This window comes from Syngnathus typhle, linkage group LG15 (assembly GCF_033458585.1).
Source record: "Syngnathus typhle isolate RoL2023-S1 ecotype Sweden linkage group LG15, RoL_Styp_1.0, whole genome shotgun sequence".
Classification (NCBI taxonomy): domain Eukaryota; kingdom Metazoa; phylum Chordata; class Actinopteri; order Syngnathiformes; family Syngnathidae; genus Syngnathus; species Syngnathus typhle.
In genome coordinates, this window is record NC_083752.1 from 6488434 (window position 1) to 6516372 (window position 27939).

The 27939-nt window shown below is 43.4% G+C and overlaps 1 protein-coding gene across 1 annotated transcript; it reads left to right on the forward strand.

The window, feature by feature from the left end:
* Positions 1-60: 60 nt before the first annotated feature.
* Positions 61-27307, forward strand: gria3a (glutamate receptor, ionotropic, AMPA 3a). Its single transcript, XM_061300105.1, has 16 exons — positions 61-370; positions 1156-1314; positions 5030-5269; positions 10155-10342; positions 13170-13223; positions 13321-13482; positions 13563-13730; positions 13810-13914; positions 15464-15571; positions 16855-17061; positions 17622-17995; positions 19049-19247; positions 21351-21598; positions 22472-22586; positions 26113-26362; positions 26445-27307. Exons 1-15 carry the CDS (start codon positions 289-291, stop codon positions 26356-26358), a joined length of 2655 nt encoding a protein of 884 aa, XP_061156089.1. The 5' UTR covers positions 61-288; the 3' UTR covers positions 26359-26362; positions 26445-27307.
* The last annotated feature ends 632 nt before the right edge of the window (positions 27308-27939 follow it).

The window sequence follows — 27939 nt, forward strand, 5'->3', positions numbered from 1 at the left end:
CTCCCTCTCTCTGCCTCCCTGCGTCTCAGCAGTCCATTGGTGCTCTCCTTATCTAGCAAACAGGAGCTCACAGTGTCCTTTTCTTCCTGCTCCTCCATCAGCATCAGCATCTTTCTTTTGTGCAGAACACGCTGTCTTTGGGTTTACGAGGTTTGCAGGACGCATTGGAGCGGGCACAAGCCCCATCACGTACCGCTTGTGGATTCCCCCCCCCCCCTTCGACCAGGCTTGAGCGTGCTCTTTGCTCCTCCATCACCAAGAGTTGGTTTCACCACGCAGCTAGAAAAAATGTGGCCGGGCATAGCGGCAGCACTTTTGTTGTGCTTGTGTGGAGATTCAATGGCTGGATTTCCGAACCAAATCAACATCGGTAAGTTCGCTTGTATTAATTAAGTATGCGCAGCCTGTAACTAAGTTCACTTGAAAGTGAGCCAACATGTTTGGTTAATTAATAAATTGAAGAAACAATGAGCTCAGAAACTACTCGTAAATATGATTTGTACAAAATAGAATTTTGATCATGCTGGTCTTCATTAGGAATTTGGGTGAGCTGGACCCCATCCCAGCTGACTTTGGGTGAGAGCAGAGTTACCCGGGACTGGTCGCACATAGTAGTCGATCACCCAGGCACATTTTTGGGGTGAGGAGGAAAAACTGATGGGCAACGTAACTGCAGGGGGGGGCGTGGGGTCATATGGGATCACACACTTTCTATTTTAATAACCCTAACCCAACAAGGAAGAGTTTAAAGCAAATAAGAAAAAATAACCACACAGCCTACTGTAATTTATTTTCCAGCGCAAAGGGCTCTCTTGCATAACAGCGACGGCACAAAACAAGAAACCGCCATTAAGTGCAAGAACTCGTTTTGTACATTCTTCCATAAAAATCAACTCACCTAAAATTTAGATAACATTGAGGTATTTTGTCCTGCTTTTCATTCCAAACTAGGACTTCTCATCTTTTAGTGTAGCGTAAACTAAGGCCTGTCTCCCATCTAGTGGTGATTGGGGATATTACAACTTAAATATATAGTAAACTGCTGCATATTTGTAAAAAGAAAAAAGAAAATAAAACAAAAAAAAAGAAAACGAGTCTTATTCAACCTCAAATTCATCTTGCATAATATGTGAAACATTCTCATGTGACTTGCAGGTGGACTTTTTATGCGCTCCACAGTGCAGGAGCACAGCGCCTTCAGGTTTGCAGTGCAGCTGTACAACACGAACCAGAATGCCACGGAGAAACCTTTCCACCTCAACTATAACGTCGACAACCTGGAGTCGTCCAACAGCTTCTCCGTCACACACGCCTGTGAGTAGTCGAACGCAACCGATTACTAAGCGGCCTTCCCTCCGGCTTTTTTTGTGTAGGCAGATGTCACATTGTCGAGGCTCAGCATGAAATTATGTGTTTGGCTACTTTTCCTCCTGATAATTAGACACTAATATGCTGTATCTTCGTCTCCCCCTCAGCTTACTTTTAATACCAAATGCAATTTCTGCTCTTGCATCCACTTGCACTCAGTTGCCTGGTGACAAGATGTGTTTGCTTGAAACGACTCACACGGTACAAAGTGCAGTCCCGGTGAGAGCGGCTGCTAAAGCAATAAACACCCCCCAAAAAAAGCTCAAATTTAATTTCTTTCAATAACCATAGAGAGTAAAATAAGGTTGAAATGTGGGCAATCTATAAGATAGAAAGTTTTCCCGTTAGTTTATTAATTCAAATGGAGACAATATAATCAAGAGGATTAACAGCAGCGAGAGAGGACGGGAAAAAAAAATGCAAGCTAAACATTTGCCAATTTATAAAAGACCAGTGAGAATTTAATCATGCACACCTGTCAGACAGTTTGACAAATGCAGCAAACTAAATATATTTCTTATTTGAGTCATGAGGGTTGCATAATGTCCCACTCGCCTGCCGGGTGTTTATGCAGCAAGCCAAAGTGCTGATTATTTTGACACATTTCTGTTCCGCCCAGAGTGATAGGTTAGTCATTCCCGAGCTTTGCCCCGGCTCACGTCGTCGCTTTTCATAATAACGTGCCAAAATGACTGAGAAATCTTTCTTCTGATTGTATGTGTCACCTGCCAAACTTGCTCTTTTGTCAATATGGCGTCAACGAGCAAAGTGGTGGCGAGCTTTGATTTCGAACGGAATGGAATAAATAAACCGATGCTTTCCTCTCGCTGGGTCACATGATGATGACTGGATGCGAATCCCTCATGGCGAATGTGTGTTATTGGCATTTTGGATCAATAGATGGAGGCCGGTGTTCAGTGTGTGTGTTTGTGTGCGTGTGTGTGTGCTACTTTGTTCCCTAGTGGAAAAATCAATTCAATTGTTGCGTGCATTGTAAAAAAGATTAACACACACGAAACAAATGAATATAGTGACGATATATAAGAGCAAACGGGAAGCTGTCACTGAGATCCGAGAGAACTCCGATTTTGGCTCATGCGAGGTTGCAGGATATATTGATTGGACGTTAAGCACCAGTAGCTGAATTTGATTAATGGTTGCGCCGTATATACATATTTGATTCATCTGGTTTAGCGAGCCCTTGGAGAGAGGGTCTTACCCAAAGTCATGTCTGGTTAAAAAAATCACAACTAGAATCCTGTCAACTTGGATGACCTGCCCCAAGATGACAAGATGGCCCCCAAGCTTGATCCCAAACATGTTATACAATATTCCAGACCATTCTATTCATCAAAGGAGAGATTTGCATTGCATGACATGCACTTGACTGATGACGAGTGCAAAATCCATTAAAAAAATATATTTCATTTGCTGCCTAAGAGCTCTGGCTCAGTCAGCACATCGGCAATGTGTGGCGTAAAACTGTAAAATGCGTTTTGCTGCGGCTAAATTTGATCGGCTGGGGCCGAGCCGCTGGATGCGTTCATCTCTCGTCCAGGGCATCAGAATGTGCTCACGTGTCGAGGCTGCAGCAGAGCAACAGTGATGACTTGTGACAAGTCGCACGGCAGTGACGCGGCGGTTTCACAAAGGCCTGCTTTTGTTCATCTAATCCCAATGCGACCTGAGATTATTCAAGGACACAGGGGAAGGCAATGATGCCATGGGATTAATGACTCACTGATTCAAATTGAAAATATTTACATACGTTTTTGTGCAGCTTTAGCCAATGGGAGGTTAAAATGAGTGTGACTTTTAAATTGGCTTAAAATAAAAAGATAATCCTTCAGCGGCGCAATGATTACTCGATTAATCGACATCTAATCGATTATCAAATTAATCGAGAATTATTTTTGATAATCCAATAGATTAGGTGTTATTTCCTGCATTTTTTTTCATTCAAAATTGTCAGATTCCCAGATGAATCGACAACATAGTCAAATAATAATCAAATAAAAATAAAATGATAAACCTTTAATCGATTAATCGATTATCAAATTAATCGAGAAATATTTTTGATAATCGAATAGATTAGCTATTTTTCTTATGCATTCTTTTCCATTCAAAACTGTCAGATTCCCTGATTAATTAAATTATTAATCGATAATCAAAATAATCGTTAGTTTTGTTATTGTTTTGAGAGAAGCATCTCCTTTCAGTGTTTCTAATTGTTCATTTGTAATACATACTGAGCTGTTTTCCAAGCAAATTCTTTGTGACAATTAATTTGAATAATAATCACTTCCATTTTCCATTTTCTGTGTCTTGTGCAGAACCTAACACTTTACAGCCTCATTCCTGCCTCTCGCTGTAGCGGTCCTTGGATAATTGTTTTGCTGTGCATGGAAAGTCGGCGTAGGTGGAGTGTTAGCAGCCTTTTCACTTTGCTGCGGTGAAATAATAAAGTCGACTCTCCCCTGCAAGCCTCTAACAGCAAACAGGCCTTGTCACTGTGGCCTCGCTGTAGATTTCCCGTTTCTCAAATAATCCCGCAATGGTACATTTGGGTTAGAACAAATTTCGGCAAACCTTAGCGTAAAAAAATAAAAAGAGGTCAACGTCCATCACTTTATTATTTATCACAGCCTTGCGTTAGACCTTCTGCTTGTACAATAATAGAAGCGGTCTTTGACCTCATCATTTGTAAGACGGCCATTTTGGGACAGCAGCTGTGTCCTCTCTAACCGACCCTGACAAGGTAGGACAAGTACCGTCTGTCTCCTTCTTTCCTCCTTTGGGCGGGTCAACAACCTCAACCCCTCCCGCTGTAGCCGTCTCCTCTATATGTTCGTTTTTCTTTGGTTCGAACCAAACCTTTACATAAACATAGGCTGATGTTATCAAATGCAATGATTGGAAATTTACACAATCACAAAATGGAGCTGCTTTTGTCACTTTTTGTGCAAGACACTTCAATCCTCTCAGCTCACCTACCATCTCAGTGTGAAACATCCTACAAAAAAAAGAGGAGAAAAAAAAAGCTCTACCTCCTTAAGGTGATAAAACAAATGAGACGTTTCGCTTTTAGTAGGCTATGCTTCATCGTTGTATTGTTCCCACAGGAGAAGGACTGCCTGGACAAAAACTTTCGCACCATGTCCAATTGGATGATTTATGGCCCGAGAGCTGTTCTATGGATATATTTAATTTTCCGCTTGCATCATGACCTGAATAGCAAGTGCTGTGGCTTCACTTCAAGAATTGTCTGTTTGATGTTCAGGAAAATCAGAGCGTTTGCCTCCCTGGACTAAAACGAGGGCGGTCGCTATTATTTTGAGAAAAAAAAAAAAAAGATAGCTTGCATCTTTTTAGTCCTTGTGTGTTTGGCTCAGTATTTACAGCTGGAGTCCATTAACATGGACCCGCATACAGCAGTGGATTGGATGTGTGTGTGTGTTCCGCATTACCTTAGCTGATACAAGAAGCCCAATGACAAGTGTAGGGCATTAGAATTAAGCGGAGCAAACAGCCCACCAATTATCTTGGTGGAGAAATGAATAATTAATTATTTGTATTCTATCCATTTTTTGGCACTTATCCTGTAATATTTGTAAAGAATGAGAATGGACACAGTGACGCTAGTCTACCTCTGCACCCCCAGTCTGCTCTCAGTTCTCCCGAGGGGTCTACGCTATCTTCGGCTTCTACGACAGGAAGTCCATGAACACTCTGACCTCCTTCTGCGGGGCGCTGCACACCTCCTTCATCACACCCAGCTTCCCCATCGACGCCGACGCGCAGTTTGTTATCCAGATGAGGCCCGGCTTGCGAGGAGCCGTTCTTAGTCTGCTGGACCATTACAAGTGGGAGAAGTTTGTCTACCTTTACGACACCGATAGAGGTAAGAGCTTCTTTTCAGCATGCGCCTTCTGCTTCTAAATATGCCAGCGCGTTCACGAGTGAACGTTCCAAGTCTTTTTAAACCGACGGAGCATTTCTAGGACAAGAGCACTTCTTTTTCCATCGCCTCCCCCGCCTCGCTTTACATATTTCTCTTTCAGGTGGGCGTCTCATCATCTGTTCACTCATGCAATATTTGGTCATATCAGCAGAATGGAAGAATCTCTTTTAAAAAAAAAAAATTTCAGTTTCTGCCCACATCAAGCTGAGTCATGTTCAAACCCATCTGAAAGATCATGTCAATTTAGGGTGGGCGGGGACGTTTTGTTTCAACGAGCTGGCCGACACCTTTCGGTGGCAGATTGCAGAAGCTCCTAATTAGGCCGCCGGTGAGACGGTGACAAAATGATCGAGGAGTGCGTAACCTCCCCAGAGTGGAATCATCCTTCTTAAAAGCGCATCACCACGCGGCTCCTGACCATCCGCAGCGAGACGCAGTGTAAACACGGCAGCTTAAAACGGATTCCCACATCCCCCTGTTTACCGAGAGGCACGTTAGCCCCTTTTTCTATTTCAATCAATCAATCAATAAAATCACCAGAGCGCGTCTTAAATTGAAAATGAGGAGCATTATTAAATCAGAATCGGTCTTCATTGAAGTCAAGTGGACTTTGTCACACTCCATAAAATGACTTGTAAAAATATTGCTCTGAAGGTTTAACCACTTTCAAAATCTGCATTTGATGAGACAAAAGGAGAAAAGGTAGCCAGCCTGCCTCCTCGAGACAGCAATGTCATAAAAAAAAAAAAAAAGCAGAAGGAAGCGTTGCACGTTTATCTGCTGCAGTGTGACGTCATCCGCTAGCGGCTTTGAAACGTCCTCCTCTAACAGCCTGCCGGCAAAAAAGACCTCTCGATCCGGGCAACATCTGCTCTTCACCAGCTGCCCACTCGAGTCAGACCTTGCCAGCTTTATTAACGCTTGGCGGATTACTGCAAATTGTACCCAATCCAAAGTCATAAAGAGCACTTTTATTTCGCTGAAAATAAAATCCTAATAAATGCCTACATTTTTTTTGTCATTGAGACAAGAAAAATATAAACATTTGCTTCCCTGCATTGGCCACACCCCCTTAACTCTTTCCATCCAATCACATTCTCATTCCTAATCACGTTCATGTTTTCGCAAACAGTCGGAACTTTGTGTAAAATTTCCCGCGACACTTTCCCGCCCCTGTCCATCAAACGTCAATAGCTCGGATTGAAAGATCCGAGAGACTTTTTATTCAACGTTGATCTAAAAAAAACATCTGCTTAACTGCCCGCTGCTAAAGAGCCGCCACTCTACAGTCAGGCTAGCGAGCTCATAAAGAAAAAGTAAGATTGCCTCAAAGCAGCTGTTCCATGCTTTAAAGCACCTTCAATAGGACACACATCAATGAGATTTCATCTTGTTTTTTTATGCCAGGTTAGAATATTGGGGGCCTGTGTTCGGTTTCAAGAGTCTCTTTTTTCCCTCTTCAAGGGCTCTTTTAGGGCTTATAAACATCATAGCGTAAAAGGAGGACAAAAGTGTGACGGCGCAGTCGAGAGACACATTGGTGCTTTTCAAGTGGTTCCAAATACAAAGACATAACTGGGCCTTTTTCATGCATGTAATAAATGATGTGGCTGTGTACTTTTTTTAAAGTCCTTTCAATTAGCTTTTTTTTTTTCACCATCTGCTTATTTACACAAAATTTGGATTTATTGTGTGAAGACAAAACACACAAATCCATGTTTTTGCAGCAAAGTGCGTAACAAAACGCAAACTAGCACTGGCACGTTGTTTTCATTTATTTCGCTTCAGTAAGTTGTTGTGCAGTTTTGAACTTCAGGACCTTGGACAGTTCCTAATGCACCCAGCGAAGAATGAACTTGCTTTGCTGTAATACAGTTTCAAAGTGCCGGATATATTTTTTTTTTTTTAGATGAAAGGCTTTAATCCACGTTTCGTACCGAAGATGAGGTACCGCAATGTACTTGACAAGTATAAAAGTGAAAAAAAAAAAAAAAAGATGATGTGTTGGCAGCTTAACGATAAAACCACCGTTATCATCTCTACACCCTGGCGAAAGGAAATTCCCGCTGGAGGCTGTGTGATGATCTGTGGGGACCATTTGCACGAGGCTGCCAAGTTGGGCCTCAGGTCACTCGCATATCTCGACGCCTATTAGAGGGTGGAAGACGAGAAGATATTCTTTTTTTTCTTTTTCTGCAAGATCAGCAGAATAGTCGGTTGAGGTTCATGCATTTAAAGTGCCATCGAGCCTAGCCTGGGGTCTGTGCACTTATGCATGATATGACTGAGTACCACACACACGCACACGCACACACACACAGACACACACATATATATATACAGAAGCCTATTTTTATATTATAGGGCCCCGGTTTAATTCTGCTAGTATTTTACCTCCTGCTGCTTCAGTTGAGCAGAGGCCAAGAGCAAGATAGCAATTCGGGTCAATTGTTTCCATCTCTTGGCTGGTTGTTTGGCGTCTTAGCAGCGAGGTTTTCTTCTATGGAGGCGGCGAGTGAAGCGAGGAAGGAACAGAGGAGTCAGCAAAAGCTTGTGTGCCGGGGCATTGTCAGCCATGCTGTCAAATCCACCCCGTTGTTTTTATTTTTTTGATTTTTTAGCTCCTCGTATCAGAATGTGCACCAACCTCGGCGCTTTAAGAAAGCCCGCTCTGCCGTCCCACTCGGCTCAGTTTACTCTCTCCCCTCATCTATTTCTGGACTATTGCTTTCAGGATAACAAAAAGCCATTACAGCCAGACGTCTTTATGCATTATGAAAGAGATTGATGTGACATGCGCTTCCCTGCTCAGCCCCCCGAGAGAAAATGTTGTTTATTAAGAAAAGAAAGGATGAGAGCGAGCGGAAAAAAAGGCCGCATCATGTTTGAAAAGAGCGCTTTGCTTGTTAGCCGCCTCTCTTTGTCCGTTTGGATTTTGCAAGTTGACAATGATCACACGACGGCTTCGCAAACAGGAAGCACGCAGAGGTGCGAATGCTCAACATGTTGTGAGCAAATACGCACTCGGCGGCTGTTAGATAACAAATGATCGCTTTGGGGCTGCGGGCGGGATTGGCAGGGGGTGGCGCTGCACTCGCTCTAATTTGGAATAGAAAGCTGCCGTTATCCGCATTGGGAGTTTGCCTTTTTAGGCTAATTGCACACATGAATATCCTCCGAGGACATGGTTAAGCATTAATGCATGGTCTCTCACTAACTGCAAAAAAAGGATTTTAGCGGCTTGAAAAAAATTCTGTTTACCAGTTGGGATATTTCTAGAGCCGACAGTTGACGTCGATAAGCTTACAGACTTTGCGGGAGAGCTCGCCAGCCAATCACAACTCACTACGTTCCATTTTGACCATGCATTATTTTACAGGGCAGCTCCGAATAATTGAATCGGTGAAATGTCCTTGATGGTCGTCCTGCCTGCTGTCGCTTATAAAATGAGGCCATCTGTTTACAAAGTGGTCCAAAAAGACTCTGTTCAATACAATCGAGTCGATTCATTCCACTTGTCTGCCGGCGTTAACGATTCACATTTTGCTACATTTTATTGTTTGACCTGCTTGAACGATGTCAGACTGAGGAGCAGTTTGGGGCCATCAGCTGCGTCTTATCCACAAAACCCAGAGAGTCTACCAGGTGGGCGCTCCTGAGCCTCCCGAGTGGCCGATACGGCGGCGCCCGGTGGAGATGCACTTGTCTTTAAAGGCCACATCTGACTGGAGAGCCGCTCGCTTAATGCACGACTTTTTGAAGGTCACCAGCCATCATGTCACCCCCGTGCTTTAACTGTGCACACGTATATTCTTTTGGATCAATGCATATTAGCCGTCTGATGTGAGGCGTCGAGATGGGCCGAATGGAGGCTGTGGTCGCTTTTCCAGAGAGCTTTCATTCACAATGCAGCAGCGGGCCTTTGGGGATGATTGATATTCATTCAGATGTTGTCGTTTTGACAGAGTGGGATGATTGAGTCACACATGCTCCACATTTGGAATCTTATACTGAATCTCCTACTTCAGTTAAAACGGAGCTTTGACGTCAATGGCAGTGAATGAGTCAATGCAAGAATAGCACTTTAGGGAGATTTGGGGTATTGTAGAAACTTTAATGAGAGAGTTAATGCTTCCAATTCTAATTTTAGTGTCACATTTCTTTCCCAGCATATTGACAATAATTGATGTGGACTACTTTTATTTTATTTTTAAAGGTCCATGGCTTCAGGCATGTGGCAATGACCTACTTGCTTCCAGTCAATCAGTCACCATTTGTAACGATCGTATTCCTTTGACCTACACGTAAAATACAATGCTCTGTATTCATAAATACCAGTAAGAGTTAGACGAACCTAACAAGACCGATTTGGAAGCCACACAAGCACAAAGTGAATATTTCACAAAATGTGCAGTGACCTGATGTGACTGCTGACATAATTCTTGAAGCGCCCCTGTGAATTTAACGTTGCCGCTGAGCGAGTTTAAGAGCAGCTCTTGATTCTACATGACTCACGTGATTCCTCCCACTCAATCCCACCAAGCGCTACAAAAGTAAATCTGCCTCTCACTTACGGTTCACCTATTGTGCTTACTATGGCGATTCTTCAGCTCAGCATTTTGACTGCAGATTAGAGACTCTGCTGCGACTTTTTTTAGGTACACCAGCACCGACCAATCAGATTAGCTCTGTCATAAATTCTGCTTTAATAGAGATACAATATTAAACTTCACCTTTGATTGATTGGTTTAAAGGTTTTAACAGATAAGGACTCATATTGAGAGTATGGTGGTTGCAGCTAAATGCGCTTGTGTTAATCCCGCAGGTTTTGCCATCCTCCAGGCCATCATGGAGTCGGCTGTAGCTAACAACTGGCAGGTGACGGCTCGCTCGGTGGGGAACATCGTGGACCCCACCGAGTATCGGCGCATCATTGAGGAGATGGACCGCCGGCAGGAGAAACGTTTCCTCGTCGACTGCGAGGTGAACCGGATCAACTCCATTCTTGAGCAGGTGTGATTCTTTCTGCTATTTTGCTACTGCATCATTTGGAGGACAGTTTTGAAGCGTTTGTTATTATCATTATTACCGTTTTTTCCCATGTATAATGCGCCCCCATGTATAATACGCACCCTAAAAATGGCATATTGATGCTGGAAAAAAGCCTGTACCCATGTATAATACGCACCCAAATTTTGACTCTTACTTAAGTCCGTAAACGTTAAATTATTTCAGAAAAAGTATCAATTTTGGGAACAACCGGATGTTATTCTGCTGGTCAGTATCACTGCGCATGTGCTAGCAAACTCAATAGCGAAGAAATGTTTCGGATTTGTGTAGGGTACATTGTGACAGCAAACGAGCAGGTGATCGAGCAAGGGTCTGATACGAGAGCATTGTGTTCGTATGGAGCGTGTTTGAAGTGAACAGCAGAGAAGAAAGCGCATCTGTAATAGCGGCCTCCGTATCATATCCAGATAAAAAAAAAAAAAAAAAAAATTTCTTTGTACCCATGTATAATGCGCACCCCAGATTTTAGGACAATAAATTTGTTAAATTTTGCGCATTATACATGGAAAAAAACGGTATTATTTTATTTTTCATTAGTTTTAGTATTTTTGTATTATCATTTTATATTTATTTTAATTTTTATTACATTTCATCTTTATTATTTTTGTTTCCTTATTATTATTTTATTTTTCATTATTTTTAGTAATTTTGTATTATTATTATCTTATATTTATTATTTTAATTTTTATTATATTTCATCATTATTATTATTACTTTTGTTTCCTTATTATTATTAACATCATTCTTCTTCTTATTATTATTGTAGCCCCTTGTTTGAAGTCAACCGTGCTTCAGGCGGGTAAACAAGCTAACGCATAAGTGCAGCAAGTGGCCCCGCCGGCAATACAAAGCCTCGTAAAGCAACATCCGACAGCCGAGCGAGCGTGCCCTCCAAAGAGGCTCACCGTTCCTCGGTCCGAGACGAACAATTCCTTCTCGGAGCTGTGACATCAACACTTGCTTTAATGTGATATTGGCTCTAAATGTAAGTAGGACACACTGTCCCAGAACGGGAACAACAATGAGCCTACTATAAATAGCCTCTCCTCCTAGCCAGAGGGAAGATCGCTTACAAAGGCAAACAGCCGAGATCACGCAGGCGTCAGAAAGCAACCGTTACGCACGTGATTCTTGGCTCTTCATTAAAGCATGCCGATGCGACTCTTCAATCGCTCTGCATCTGCCAGCTTGAACAAGATGGCGGAGCTCTATCCGTCAACGATTTGATTTCAGGCTCTTTGACCTCCTTTACTTTATTTATTTTGCAGCTAGCCGAACCCCCGAGGCTTTTCGTCTGGCGCCAACTGCTGTTTTGAACTATTCATAATTGCGACATTTTTATTATTCTCAATGAAGGCTGAGGTAGATGCTGAGGAGGATCTGTGGTAAAAAAAAAAAAAAAAGAAGCGGAACAATATGAGGTGATGACTAACGAGCATGTCAAAGAGCAGTTTCGACTCTCAGGCTATGCTAAATGATTCATATCAGCATCCAGATAAATAACAGATACAAGCAAGGTCTTTGTTTTTGGCAGTTGACTTTTTTAGGTACAATAGAAATAATTAGCTGACTGGTGAAAAGGGACCAAAATCAGACAGTGGAGATGTGAAGAAGCTAGCCGACAGTGTATCAGAGAAACAAAGAGAATTTTCCATCAGTGGCTAGGGAGGCAAATCCGATTGAAGAAACTTGGGCGCACATCCAGCTCGGCGCTAAACATTCTGCGTAATTAGACGTGAGCCCGTTGGGAATATTCTGACTGCGCCCCGACTTCAAATGGGACCGAGCAAACCTGCTCGTTCACACAGGATGATGGAGAGTCAATGCCAAGCTGAAGCTTACTCACTCTCTCTCTTCTTGGATGGATGGATGGATGGATGGAGAGATCTACCATGTTTTCAAATTTCAGAGAACCATTTCAATGAACATGCAGATGTGTTTCAAGGTCAGGCAGCAGGTGTTTGTATTTGTTCTGGTCCACGTCTGCTGTGGAAGTCTGTTTCATAAGGATTTTTTTTTTAACCCCCCTCTGTGAGCGTCCCACTGGCCTCCAGCATCTTTCTGACGTTATCAAGCACTTGCAGAAAGCACAAATCCCAAGGGAGCGTCAAACTAGAGCATCAGGATCCTAAAAATATTTGTAATGGCCACTTGCCCCTCCCCCCCCTCCGAATAAATCCACTTATAGAAGACAAGCTATTTTAGACTTAAAATTAAAGATACCGTATGTGAATAAGAGTAATTTGTGTACATGCTCCGAAATACACTGCAGTAGAAATGATTGCCTGACTGTGTGCTTTGTGGGGGTGTACACAGAACGGAAAAAAAAAATAACTCGCCACCTCCACAATGCCATTTTTAAGCTTGCTGCTCTGTTACGGAAAACCCGACACAGTCACACTATGAAAGCATGGTTTGCCCGTTGAAGAAGTTTACTTTTGGTGCTAATTAGGAGGCAGTGACAAAGGGGGGGAGGGCTTGGGGGGCGGCCACTGCAGAGAGGAAGCAGTGCGAGAGGGCAGTTTTGCTGCAGCCTTGACCTTATTTCACTTGTTGAAGTTAATGGAAAGGAGCAGGCGGTGTCATCGTGGCGTCTCGCCTCTGTGTGTCTCCCGCACACACGCAAGCATGTTGGAGTGCGCTCACGAGTTCCGCTGCAAATGTCACTTCTTACTCCCATTTTCTCCTTTCTGACTGCCTTCTAAAACCCATAAAGGTCTTTGTTGTTCAATCTTCCGCCTGTGACTCACTGAATATTTCTTCCTTGTAGGTGGTGATTGCGGGCAAAAACACCCGAGGATACCACTATATACTCGCCAACCTGGTGAGAAAGTGATCCAGAAGAATCGACTGGCGATGAAACGACATGATGCTGTTATCTGACATGTACTTTGCGGCTTACTACGGTTTTTGACCTCCAGGGTTTTTCCAACATGAGCTTGGAGAGGGTCTTTTCTGGTGGAGCCAACATCACAGGCTTCCAGATCATCAACCCGGAAAGCGTCATTGTGCAGCAGTTCCTCCAACGCTGGGAGCGTCTTGATGAACGAGAATTCCCAGAAGCTAAAAACACTCCACTGAAGGTCGATGAGACCCACTGAGTCTTTTGTCTTAGAAAAAAAACTTTAAAATAACTATCTGGTGGGCTTTTTGTGTGTCGCAGTACACATCGGCACTGACCCACGACGCCATTCTTATCATCTCGGAGGCCTTCCGCTACCTTCGCCGCCAGCGTGTGGACGTGTCCCGTAGGGGAAGCGCGGGCGACTGCCTCGCTAATCCTGCCGTGCCTTGGAGTCAAGGCATTGACATAGAGCGAGCTCTGAAAATGGTGGGCACATTCACAAAGAGAGTTCCAATGTAGTTGTGTTCCTAATGTCACATCCGCTAACGCCTGTTGTGCCTACCAGGTCCAAGTTCAAGGCATGACCGGAAACATCCAGTTTGACACATTCGGGCGACGAGCTAACTACACAATCGATGTGTACGAAATGAAGACAGGAGGCCCGAGGAAGGTATGTCAGTTGTTAGCCCATGACACCAAGTCACAAATTCATAAATTATATTCTCAATCGACAAAATAATCCCAATGAAATATTTATTGGGCTTGTTACGTTTTTGGCCCCAACAGAAATTCTTTACACCTATAGCATGCTAACAACCTGTGGGCCCATAACGACGTGTAATTTCTAGCTAGCATACACATGGTTGCTAACATATAGCAAAGTGAAGACAAACCACTAAAGCGAGCAGCGGCCAACAATGCGGTGTGGCATATACGTGTTAAAAAGCCAGCTCTGTGAGCAAGCAGGTCCATCTGGACTTTTAATAAGATGCTTGACCTCTCCTTTCAAAGGACTCAGTATCTTGTCATTGTGTTCATCTGTCGCCACCAAATGCGCCATTAGAATGCGACTACACGCAATAGACTGGCAATCGGGCAGCATATCAGTCTCTCGTCTCTTTTGTCCTCAGTATCCTTGAGTTTGTTCAATCTGCCGCGTGCACGCGTGGCCAACATTTACTTTGGATTTGAACAAAGCAATAACTGTCGCTTCTTTTATTGTCGGCGAGACTGTGACAAACAACCAGACTGTGCCAGCGGCTCGACACTGTACGTCGTTGACGTCTGATACGACAAGGACATGTTGTGTGTCGCTTAGAGAACTTGTCATCAGTTTTCGATTATACTTATTCATATTTTTAGTCTGCAGCTCAATGAGAAAAAGCTGTATCTATCTCCAAAAACAAAGAAGGGCTATGAAAGCTGGATACTGGAATCTCCTGTATTCCATTAAAAGTGAACAAAAGGGGACCGTTATTTGAGTGATTTAGCCAATTTAGCTTTTCATCACTATATGTTGTATGTGTACGGACATAAAAATGTTTTTAAACATCTCAGCGGACTTCAGAACTTGCACGTCAACGACCAGGTAAGATGCAAGTCTCCAATTTATGCTTCTAAAGTGTACTAATTGAGTATTAATTTACATTTTGTAACTGACTCCAAGAGTCTGAACATTTGTTTTTTATATGTTATATTTAGCTCAAACTTGGTTGGACCTTGTAGTTTAAGATATTTTAATCTTTATGGGTAATATAAAACTGTATTTTTTATCATTTACATGATGGCAGGACTGTGGATTTTTACCAAATCAGAATTATCATGAGCGCTAACTAAGTCGCCATCTTAAAAAAAAATCAAAAACATTCATTTTACTGTCTTAGGAGGTTACACAAAAACAGAAACGATCCCCTACAAAGCAACCGCCTCAATCTCTTGAAGAGTACAGTATGTGAAAAAGATGAAGTTTGTCTTTGTCAACCCATGCTGCTTTCTGGTTATGTAAGAGAAGATTTGCAGAGCCGCAAATAGCGTCCTCCTACTCAGCTGAAGTCAGGGCCAGGTGAAGCTACATAACATATTGTGCCAGCCATAACAATTGTATCAGCGTAATTAGCATATTAGCAAAACGCTATCTACAAAAAAAATGAGGGTATTTCTGTCCCCCAAGTACATCCGTCTCGTAATAACTGCCACCATCTGTGTTGTTTTTTTTCCAGATCGGCTACTGGAACGAATATGAAAAATTTGTATTTATAATGGATCAGCAGGTCACCAACGAGTCGTCTTCTGTGGAAAACCGAACAATTGTGGTCACTACTATTATGGTACACTCTCAAGCAGGTTTTAAATGTTTCACCTCAAGATTTCTGCCACTCAAGGTCAAGGTGTCCATTGTTGCAATCTGTCCTGGGAGGCTAGAACTATTTTCTTTTGAGTTGCTTTCCATCCACTCACTACATGTTGAAACAGTCGACTTGCTCATAAAGAGTGTTTCAACTGTATCCGTGTGGGTGTCAAAGCATTTTGGTTTTGTTATATTCCAGTGGGCTGTTGTAGTAGTGACATCACAATAACGGCATTGGTAACCATAACAATTGAGCCCGTTGGCTTTGGGCGCGTACGTAAGTAACGGTGTTTCCGTCTCACCGAGTAAAGCGCTCAGTGACAGAGCCTCCGAGCGGCCGGCCGGCTTCAGAGGACATAAGCAACCAAAGGTCACCCTGCCCTTGGTTGCTTATTGGACCTCAAGTTCTCCGAGTTCAGTACCTAAAAGTAGTTCCGGTGTGGAATCATCAGGCCTCTTTAAATGTAAAATAAGGTGCGCCTTATCTTACATTTAAAATCACGGCCTTGTCTCACTTCTGACTTTGTCTATTATGTTTGCATGCTAGGCAAATTCAGAACTCAAAAAGTCACACTGTCAAACGTCAAAGCATTATTTCCCTCACTGTTTGTCTCTTTGTACAGTTTTTACTATTTCATTTTTTTTAAATCACAGTCATCTCAAGTTTCTTTCTGACATGCCATGATTTAAATTCTGTCCAAAACCCGATTCGATGAAACCAACACGGACGTAGATGAATAGTGCCGAAGAGGGACCTCCGGGGATTCACATAGAACTAAATGCAACGTCATTTCCTGCAAGAATACTTTCGTCCGACCCTGATTGACAAATTACGACGTCTCTATCAATATCGCCACTTGGGTCAATGCCTCCTCTGTCACTGACGTTTACTTTATGAACTGGAAAAATGCTCTGTTCACTTCCCCCCCCCTTTCCCCGCCCTATGTGCCATGCTGATACAACGCACGTAAGCAGAACCCCCCCCCCCCCCAAGTCGTAGCTTTAGTGCGAGCTTCGTATGAGGGAGCCCTGATTTCCTGCTTTGTGCGCTACTCTTGGTCTGTTTACTGCAGCAGCGGCCCCCTTATTTTTTTTGGTGTGTGTTGCCCCCCCTCCACCCTCTCCCCGCCCCATGATGCTGTCTGATTGTTGTCCACCGCTCGACCCCCTGCATCACGCCTGCATGCCTCTGTGTTGTGACCGCTAAGGTCCAAAACCCGTGTGATCTCTTTGCCATCAACTCAAACTGTTTCTGATTAACAGGAAGCGCCATATGTGATGTACAAGAAAAACTATATGCAGCTGGACGGGAATGACCGATATGAAGGCTACTGTGTCGATTTAGCGACTGAAATTGCAAAGCACGTGGGGATCAGATATAAGCTGTCGGTAGTTCCGGATGGGAAATACGGAGCCAGAGATCCAGAGACCAAGACGTGGAACGGGATGGTGGGTGAACTGGTTTATGGGGTGAGTATCGGTTTATTGTTCTTGATTCCATTTTTCAAAAATGACCATGTATTTATGACAATGAATATTTGTTCATACAACTACATTAGCTTTGTGTAAAATGTGTTTTTGCGCGATTGCCAAGGGCGGGGGTAGGGGAGGTCGAGTAGAGGTGACGCTGATTCACATTTCAAGGACTGCCCACATAAGCTCCTCCGCGGCTGTCTTGCAAGCTTCTTACTTGATTCATAATGCGGAGTCGAAGGGAGACAAAGACGGCAACCAACACAAATGCTGGTGACTCATCTTTACCGAGAGAGATGATGTTTTGCAGACTACTCTAAGCTCCCACAATTCTCCAAACTGCTTTTTGCATACGTTGATATTAAAGCCAATTAAAGTCACTTTTAGCATGAAATGATCATGACTTGGTGGCACCCTCTGTCTGGGCTTTATGTAACTTATGGAAATGAGTTAATTAGTGGCCCGGCCGTCCGCCACTCCGGGCGCGCTTAATAGCAAAGGGTGGTGTGTCATATCGTTTACGCTAACGTGTATTGTACCTGTTCCCGCTTCCACAGAGAGCTGACATAGCAGTGGCTCCTCTCACTATAACGTTGGTACGAGAAGAAGTGATAGACTTCTCCAAGCCCTTTATGAGCTTGGGCATCTCCATTATGATAAAGAAGCCTCAAAAGTCCAAGCCCGGCGTCTTTTCCTTCCTGGACCCGCTGGCCTATGAGATTTGGATGTGTATAGTGTTCGCCTATATCGGCGTGAGCGTGGTGCTGTTCCTGGTGAGCCGCTTCAGTCCTTACGAGTGGCATCTGGATGAGAACGATGAGGCCAAAGACCCTCAGAGCCCCCCCGACCCGCCCAACGACTTTGGCATTTTTAATAGCCTGTGGTTCTCGCTGGGTGCCTTCATGCAGCAAGGATGCGATATCTCGCCAAGGTTGGTTGTCGCCTTCCCTCTCCGCCGCCTCTCATCATCTCTTTGCATTTTAGAGTCCCGTTACATACATCTCCATCCGGCCATGGTGCATATAGGTTATTTTGGGCTGCGCCTCCACCCCCACCTCACTACTAACTTCACGCCTTACTAAACCCGGTCACAACCTCCGTCTCCGCGCTTCCGTCGGATTCCGAGCTGCCATGCCCCGCCTCCACAAACTAACTTATATTCACCATGCTGAGGGCTGTAAAATGCACAGGGCTCATTTTTCATTGCAAAGTCCCCGCCGCTCCCCCCTCTCCTAATTCGTCGTGACTCTTGGAGGGCTACCGCGTTTTTGCTGCATGTCCCGTTTTACGGTCATCAACTTGGTGCATATAACGCATTTCATGTGGAAATGAAAAGCCATCGGCGCCTTGTGCCGATCGAGCGCTTTCAAGTGTCTGCCATCCGAGACAGGCACTCCATCCACGGCTCCATCCATATCTCCCTGATCTCTTCTGCAAGGATTCTCAAAGACCGCAGCTGGATTATTCAGACGATAAAAAGAGTGCATGTTACCATGACGACCAGGGCCGCAGCTAGACATGCGTGAAGCGACTCTGACACCTTTTCCTTCCTCTAGAATGACTAGCGACAAATTTCGCAAGCTTTTGTAGTGCTATTGATTCTCCCTCCATCCAGAGCAGCGGCTGCGTCCAGACTGCAAATGAATAGCGCTTAAGACAAGTCACCACTGGCTAATTAACCCTAACCCGAGCCTCCAGGATTCAGGTAACGACCAATCACGGCTCACCAGTTTTCCGGGTTTGGCCACGTGACGTTAGGCCCTTAGCCACTGTGATGTCGTTTTCAATAGACAGCAAGTGGGAAAAAGGCCGCCCCCTCCAACTCCCAAAATGCTGCTTAATTGATAATCCCGCAATATTAATCAGACTTCCGTGTTTCGACTAAAATTTTGAGCAGACGTCCCCTTTAAAAGGAGTTGACGTGCAACACTGGCCGTGTCTCGCTGCTCTTACGTCTCCCGTCCGCTTTGCTTCCTCCCGCCAGGTCACTCTCGGGCCGCATAGTCGGGGGAGTGTGGTGGTTCTTCACCCTCATCATCATCTCCTCCTACACGGCCAACCTGGCGGCTTTCCTCACCGTGGAGAGAATGGTTTCTCCCATCGAGGGTGCCGAGGACCTGGCCAAGCAAACGGAAATCGCCTACGGCACGTTAGATTCAGGCTCCACAAAGGAGTTCTTTAGGGTGAGTCGACGTACCGACTTGCATCCCGTAAAGCAAGATGTGTGATCAATAACTTGGAGATTACATTTCCTGCACGGAACTTCTAAAGTGGCGCTCGGTGTCGCATAGATTTTCCATCAAGATTGTAGCTCGCTAGCTATTTTGTTGCACACACCAGGACTAATCTAACGTTCGAAAAATCTAATGAGATCCAATACAAGTGCTTTATTGAATATTCCGTTTTATACGGAGATGATAATCTTTAGTCTTTTTTCATCCTGGTGTAACGAATCCAATTAGTACGCCACGCCTCGCTAGGCTAGGAAATTAAAAATACACGAGACGAGGTTTTTAAAAATTAAACTAGCACTTCCGACAATGCACTGAATGTTTTTCTAACGGTGCAAAAGAGCCCCAAATGAAAGACCAAAAATATTTATATTCATAATCTGATAAGGAATACACGCTCTGAGATAATTGCTGAAATCGTACAATTCTGAAATTTAAAACTAACAATTATATTTTTACAAATAGCTGGAACATTGGATCAATAAAAGCAGAAATATTCAGAAACAATCCAAAACATTTATCTAGTGCATGCCATGATCTACGTCATATTTGAGGAGGAGGAATATCTGACAGGCTTTCCGGTGAATCATCGCATTAAATGCTTCTTTATCTTCAAAATCCTTCGCAGAATCTTTCGGAATTATTTTGGGATTTGTTTTGGGAACATGATTTACAGTTTTATAAGTGTGTTCCTGACAGCATTTCTCTGTATTATATGCTGTCATATTGAATTTGAAATAAAAGTACATCCAATAAGGTATTTAGTTAATATATTTAGTAATGTGCATTTTTTAGATATGATCCCTAAGAAGCAATAATAACAATAATAATAATATAATAGTAATAATAATAATAAAAATAGATATTAAAAATAAATAAATAAATAAAAAAAGTAATAATAATGTTGACAAGCATTCATCTTCATGTACTAGGGAAAATAATGTCATCAGAACTGTCATCAGCTGTTACTGTCATATGAAAAGCATATGGCCGCTGCGATGATGGAAACTTGCGCATATGTCAAGAATGATTCACATCGTATAGCCCGAGCTTGCAACCTGTTCGGTTTGCACTGAATTATTTATGTTCCCGTGGTGAGAGTCACGCTTGCACGTTCTTTCAATATGCGCCGAATAACAAACAGAAACAAAAGAGCTTAATTATTTTATGATGTCCCCTCAGTTCTCCCCGACTTGTAAAAAAAAAAAAAAATGCTCCAGAGAGTCGGAGTCGTTTTTCTGCCTGTCTGCCTTTTGGTTATGGCGCTCGGTGACAAACGACCTCTTGAAGACATTTAGAAGCTAATGAAAAGTTTTCCTCTGAGGCACTTCTTCACTCGAGTCAAACAGAAGGTCACATTATCTTCACTTTAATTCAGCACCATGCCACGTGGAGCAGAATGTTATCCAATGACGGCAAGAGACAGATGACAATTAAATTGCTTTTGTCTACGTTAGTCTGAAATGAAGCTCCTCTATTCACACCACCGTCGTTCATTAGCACCAAGATGCTAAAAGATGGCGCCAAAGCACTACATCTCAGAAATGAAGCTCCTCTATTCACGCCACCATAGCATCAAGGTGCTAAAAGGTGGCGCCAAAGCACAACTAGCTTTGGCCTAAGTACAAACACAATATGCGTGAATATGCGCATTTAGAACACCTCACCTGTTGTTTTGGTGCTAACAACAGTGCTAACGTTACCGGCAGTGCTCAAAACATAAAATGAGCATTGTCATATGACTTTGGATGTATTCAATTGTTTGTGCCTCCCGGCTGTGAGATGCTGGTGGGATCAGACAAGGACGAGGTGACTCCCGGGTGGAAACATGGCTGTTATTTATCTCTACTGCGCCGCCAGATTGCCCGACCTCGGGCTTCTGGCGCAAGGCCCGCGCTGGCTCCGCCTCGCCGCTTGGCTTAAAGGCTGAACTAACTGGACTAATTAACGTCATTACAAGGGGGCAGATAAGCGCTACGCACGACTGGCTCGGAATATTCACACCACTTGTACATCAGCTAACTCTGTTTTGTGTCTCTTTCCCTCCAAACGCAGCGCTCCAAAATAGCCGTTTATGAGAAAATGTGGTCGTACATGAAATCGGCGGAGCCGTCGGTGTTTGCCAAGACGACACCTGACGGGGTGTCTCGGGTACGAAAGTCAAAGGGCAAGTTTGCCTTTCTCCTGGAGTCCACCATGAATGAGTACATAGAGCAGCGGAAGCCGTGCGACACCATGAAAGTGGGCGGCAACCTCGATTCGAAAGGCTACGGCGTGGCCACACCCAAAGGCTCCGCATTAGGGTGGGTGGGATAGTATAACAATGCGCTCCATCTTGTTATAGTATTCCAGCCACCCTGATGTCACCTTGTCACACTCCTTCATTCTCTTTACCTTCACGAGTCTTTTCCATCTCATGTTTTGTCTGTCTCTCGCTCCTTACAATTTCTTGCTGACTTTTTGTTTGTTTGCCATCTTTAATTGGTCTCCCCCTTTATCCCTCCCGACTTTTTTTTTTTTGGTGCCTTTGCTTCCTAATTTACCTCTAAATGACCTCTCTTTATTTGTGCATATGCAAGTCTAGTTTCTGAATGTTGAGCAGCATGTTGAATGTTTTTTTTCCTTTCCTTTCTTTCTGCTAATCAAACAACGGTCGTCCCCATCCCGCACACTTTACACGACTCATGGAAAGTTAGGGAGGTTGGGCTTTCGGGTGAAATTTCAAAAGGAACCTAAAATGCATTAAAACCGATTTTAAGCTAACTCCAAAGCTTTGAATGCATGCGTCCAACAAATCTCACAGCAGGTCAACCACATTCATTTCTGCACATAATTTAAAAAAAAATTATCTCCGTGGCCAACAGCAAGTTACGCAACAACACTGAGACATCAAACATGCATTGAAAAGTTTAGAGAAGCTTAAAATGAAGGTTCATCCTGAACCCTAACTTTCTGTGAGTCGTGTACGTACAAAGAATGTGACTCTCCACGCCACCTCTCTAAGTATGGATGTCAAAATGCCTCTTACCTTTTCACACAAGTGCAAATTCTCCACCAATTTGTCCCTTCCGTGCTCCCCTACTGAATTTTTCAACACGACTACTATGACTATTCCCGCTATTAGATTTCTCACGGACCTGTTCCTTTTCTTACAAGTTATGTTTTATCGTTTCAAGAAATGCTGTTAACCTGGCAGTGTTAAAACTGAATGAGCAAGGCCTCTTGGACAAATTGAAAAACAAATGGTGGTACGACAAAGGAGAGTGCGGCAGCGGGGGAGGTGACTCTAAGGTCAGCCTCAATGTCACCAAAGTCGGGTGTCCTAAAACGGAGTAATCGGCAAGGCTGGCGTCACTTCAAAGTCAACTTTGGCCGAGATGAATACGATTCTCACTCCTCTTTATTTTCTGCCGCTGAGATCAAACAGGAACCCTTTCCTTGGCTAATAAAGTACAATTAATTTCCCAAGATGATTGGCGTGTGGCTAGGAAAGACGGGAAGAAGCATTTGGAATGCCTGCTTTTTTCTAACCACATGCCAACGTGAAAGCTTCATTAAGGTTGGCTATTCAAAAGCCTTAAACGTGCGCCCCCTGGTGGGCGCTATAGTGTAGGCTCAGGGAACAGCGTTGTCTTGAGGGGATGAAGCATCACAGGCAAACGTGAGAATTCTAACGAGACCAATAACGTTCCGTCGGTCTCTCAATGGTCACCCCTGTGTGGCGGAGCCCTACAAGATGTTACCAGGGGCCTCGTTTGTGTCTTACATCGTCACAACCCCGTCTAGTTTCTTATTTATTCCTTTCTTTGTCGGAGAGCAGTACTGTTTAAAAGTTGGAAGCGGCAATTTGTTGTTTGTGTATCCTTGTTTGCAACAATCATTTTGACATACTTTACGCCATGAAGTGGCACATATCAAAATTGAAACTTGTCACAATGATTGTGCACTTATACTGGCAAATAAACAACAAATGCCCTGACAGCTTTGAACTTTTTACAGTACTTTCTTCTGGAAATTTCCATTGCTACAATGTCCACAATCGTCAGAGCGTGCATCCATCTGTGCCACTCACTTCCTTTCTTTCAGCTTGCAGCAGAATTCAATTGTGAAAGAGGAGACGAGTCGAGTCATCCTCTCTTTCCCGGCTGAGCGGGACACGGATACTCACGAGGGGGACGATTCAAACGAGCCGTCTCCTCTCGCCTCCATCGGTCGCTCGGACACACACTAGATAAGCTGCGGATGCCATTTGTGACGCCCATCTCACTCTACGTACTTGCAGTATAGTAATACCGTTTTTTTCCGTGTATAGTGCGCAAAATTTAATGAATTTATTGTCCTAAAATCTGGGGTGCGCATTATACATGGGTACAATTTTTTTTTATTTTTTTATTTTTTTTTTATTTTATTTCTTTTTAGAAAACAAAACCAACAACAGGACTGACCGACAAAGTCGTGGAACAAAAAGACAGGGTGACATTACCAGAGACAGGAACAGAAAGCAAACAGACATCATGACAGTAACACATGCAATGATCCGACGGTGAGCGAGGGGCAGACAGGACTTAAATACAAAACACGTTACATCGATTGAGGTGACACAGGAAGAGAGGGGCGACGCGAACAGAAACTATGGCAACCTAGACACATAGCAAAACTGGGGACGAGACGTGACAAATGTCCCTCGAAATGAAACTTGAAATCACCAAGTTTTGGTTTCCAAGGGTGTTTTTATTCCTCTTCAACGTCTCTCCCATACAGAGCCGCCTTTTTCACGTCCGCACGCCTCTTTCCTGTGCGCGCACGGAGCGCGGTGGTGCGTTTATCGGCAGTCGGAGAAATCAACGCCAACAAAAAAAATTACATCCAGCCTAGTTAAGACCATACCAAAGACTATAAAAATGGGACCCATTGCCTCCCTGCGTGTGTGACGATCATTGGGACTTAAAAAAAAAAAAAAAAAAAAAATTCATAAAAATTGGGTGCGTATTATACATGGGTACAGGCTTTTTTCCAGCATCAGCATGCCATTTTTAGGGTGCGTATTATACATGGGGGCGCACTATACACGGAAAAAAACGGTAGCTGTCACTTATACTAATGTCTAGGGATGTAGTATACATATACGTACAATTATACATATACGGATACATATACACTTAATATATATATATATATAATGTTATATATATATATATATATATATATACACATTTTTTATTTTTTTTTTTTTGGAGCGCATTGTAGGTCCAGTATCTCAAATGTTTAATGTATAGTTGTCACACCCTTTCCATTTTGTCACTCATTAACCTACAAGAGCTTTATTCGTTAGCCAACAAAGGGTTCCCGTTTGATCCAGCTCGTTCGCAGCAATAAAGAGTCGTCTACTTTAAAACAACACGTCATTTGTGCAGAAGCCAAACGACAGCAGCAGCAGCAGCAGGCGCCGCTTCCTCACTCTGCAAACGTTAGCCCTGTGGTCAGTGTGTGCCGATTACTCGGAGCGCCACGGGTAGGGTCTGGCACGCTACGGGTTGAAATAGAGGCTCAGGTCATTCGTAAGCTGCGTACTGACGTTTTATTTCTCGATCTAGTGTCGCTTGCTATCTGTCATGTCTTGGCCAGCACCCTACTTGTGATCGCTTTGCACAGTATCAACTAGTTGACAAAGTTGAATAACATAAAATAACATAATCAAATGTTATTTATGTTATTTCCCACGTGAAGAACTCCAGTAAACCTTGCCGTATTGAAACTCAGTGAACAAGGCATCTTAGACAAGCTGAAAAACAAATGGTGGTACGATAAAGGTGAATGTGGAACCAAGGACTCGGGAAGTAAGGTCAGTCGCTGCAGGTCTTTTTATGCTGATTGCCCCAAACAGTGCATTGTGGCCTAGTCGCTCATATCTGCATCTCTGACATCGTAGCTGCAACTTCACCAGGAAACATTTGTACATCGACCTCACCCTGCACACAATTACGTAGTGGATGATCATGATTCATGCATGTCCAAGTTGACGATTCCTCGGTCCAGTTACAGCATGATCACGCCGCGGGGCTTTTTTTGAACTCATGCCATCAAGCAACGTTGGAATGAAACCATCCTGCTGCTATTTAATCATCCAGGCTGCTATTGAAATGGAATTTATTAGTGTTTTCTAGCTCAATTTACCGACTTGTTTTTTCACAAACTGACTTTTGAATGCCACTTTCACCTGGAAGGGGTGTCTTAAGAATCAAGTTTCTCGCGGGATGGTCTCAGTTAAAAGTAGTGACCAATTGAATACGCTTAGTAAGAAACAACTGAAAGGTGTGATGACGGCTCTTACTTTCTCCAATTAATGAGACAAGTCATGTTGCAGCTACAAGTTGGAATAACATTAGAAAGTTTTAGGCTCATATTTGCACTGTCACCAAAATTATTCACATTATTAAAACAATCACGTCACAGGTTTAGTTGCAATAAAATAAGTGCACTTTTTTTTTTTAAATAAGTGTAGCGCAGTTTAACAGGGAAACTCGCATAAATTGCTTTCAATATTATTGTTTGGCGTTTAAAAGCAGCAAAATGGAGTAAGTTTGAGGGTTCAATGAGGGTTTCACATGTAGACCTGTACGACCACGACCGCCTTCCTTTTAGAATAAAGCAACCGTTAGTTACCACTTGTCTGCATTCACCTTCCTAGTTGTTACTTAATCGGCCTCCGGAAGGGGCTTTAGTCAGAGTCGGCTAGCGTGTGACAGAATGCTTTGCAGCCTCGCCTCGCCGCTTCCCCCCCAAAAAAAGCCTTAATGATGGTCTTTACCTCCCCCAGGACAAGACAAGTGCACTAAGCCTGAGCAATGTGGCAGGAGTCTTCTATATTCTGGTGGGGGGGCTGGGCCTGGCTATGACCGTGGCGCTCATAGAGTTTTGCTACAAGTCTCGGCAAGAGACCAAAAGACTCAAACTGGCAAAGAACGCCCAACATTTTAAACCAGCCCCTCCGGTGAACAGCCAGAATTTTGCCACGTACCGTGAAGGCTACAATGTGTACGGGACGGAGAGTGTAAAAATCTAAAAGGGTACGTATGGCCACCAATCGTCGATTAGCATTTTTCAAAATGTGTTTTTCAAACTTAATGCGGATCTTTTTGTGTTTTGCAGAGCAAACTAAAAGGTGCCAAATTCCCATCCGGGACCACCGTGTGTGCGTGACCTTGACACTCCATCGCCGTGCCGGACGATGGGAGGCGTTTTGCGAGGCCCGTCACAAAAAAAAAAAAAAAAAAAAACACGCCGTGACGCCGCAGGACTTCTCGGGGTTCCCTTTCCTCTCGTAGTGCCTTACGGAGCATTCTGCATCGGGGCAATTGACACTCACTTGAAATTAAACGTGTGGAATCAAGAGCGGAACGTTGGAGATGTTGACTTTTATATGCGAGATGAAGACAAGATCCCGATGTTGTTAGTGTGAGCATTTTCAAATGACAACATTCCTAGGAAATCACAATGTTCCATGACTGGTGAGCTACTGAATTTTTAGAGGTGGCACACCATGTTGGTGACCGCTGACATATTTTGTGGTGAAATTTTACGTTGTATAACTGTTAGATTTGGTGAAGTCATTCTCCTGTTTTACTATTAAGACTTTTTAGTGTCATAATATTGAAGACTGGCGTCAAGTAAGGTTTAAGTTTTTTTTTTCTGTGTCCTAACAAGGACATCCTCCCTGGTATTATTTTTCATAAGTGAATGGAAAGCTGCATTTACTCCAACTGCCAAAACCTTGGGGTTCACTTAGTGCCATGCAGTACTTTGAAGAGAATTCGATTCCTGACATTATATTCCAAAATGGTTAACTGGGTTTACGGTTTACACTTTATACACATGTGAATGAAGAATTTGGGGTAGTTTCTTTGAATATTTGGGCTTGTTTTAGGTGGAGGTCATTCTGTGTACAGTGGCGGGGCTAGACATTTTCCATTGGGGTGGCCAAGGGAGGGCAAGAAAAGGTCAGGTGGGCATGTGAGGAGTGTGTGTGTGTGGGGGGGGGGGGGGGGTGTTGATGGTCAATTGTACAATCTCAAACATTTACAAAGGTGCATCATTTATTTAAAAAAAAACGTACATGCTGTTCCTAAGCTGAATTATTAAATTTCATAGCAGTTTATAGCATTTTGGCATAAAACATATCACGGCCTACTGCATTTCAAAAAACACATGCACAATTCGAATTTACTGCCTCTGCTCTTACCTGCTGGTGAAACATTCTTCGTTCTTGTGTTCGTTCATCTCCTCGACTTCCCTGCGCAGCTCCTGAAAGTCGAACGCTATCACAGCTGCTTCCGCTCTGCACCTGTTTCTTTGGAAAAAGTGGGAGACATCACATTTCTTGCTCATTCTTCCCTATGTATTAATCACAAAAAGTCTAGTTAAACCACACATGTTAAGCAAAACGTCGTAGGTCTTCATTTACGTTGGATATACAGTGATCCCTCGCTACTTTGCGTTTCCTTTATTGCAGCTTCACTACATTGCGGATTTTTTTTCCAAATTTAAAAAACATTTAAAAGTCCAAAATAAAACTTCTAAGTTGAGGAAACATGTGTCTAACCTTTAGGACAATGTAGTATTGCTCCAAATGTTCATTTACATCACT

Coding starts and splice junctions, on each gene's coding strand:
- gria3a (XM_061300105.1), top strand. CDS start 289: ATGTGGCCGGGCATAGCGGCAGCACTTTTGTTGTGCTTGTGTGGAGAT. Junction 17,996..19,048: donor GGATGCGATATCTCGCCAAG/GTTGGTTGTCGC, acceptor TCCTCCCGCCAG/GTCACTCTCGGGCCGCATAG. Junction 22,587..26,112: donor GCGGGGGAGGTGACTCTAAG/GTCAGCCTCAAT, acceptor TACCTCCCCCAG/GACAAGACAAGTGCACTAAG.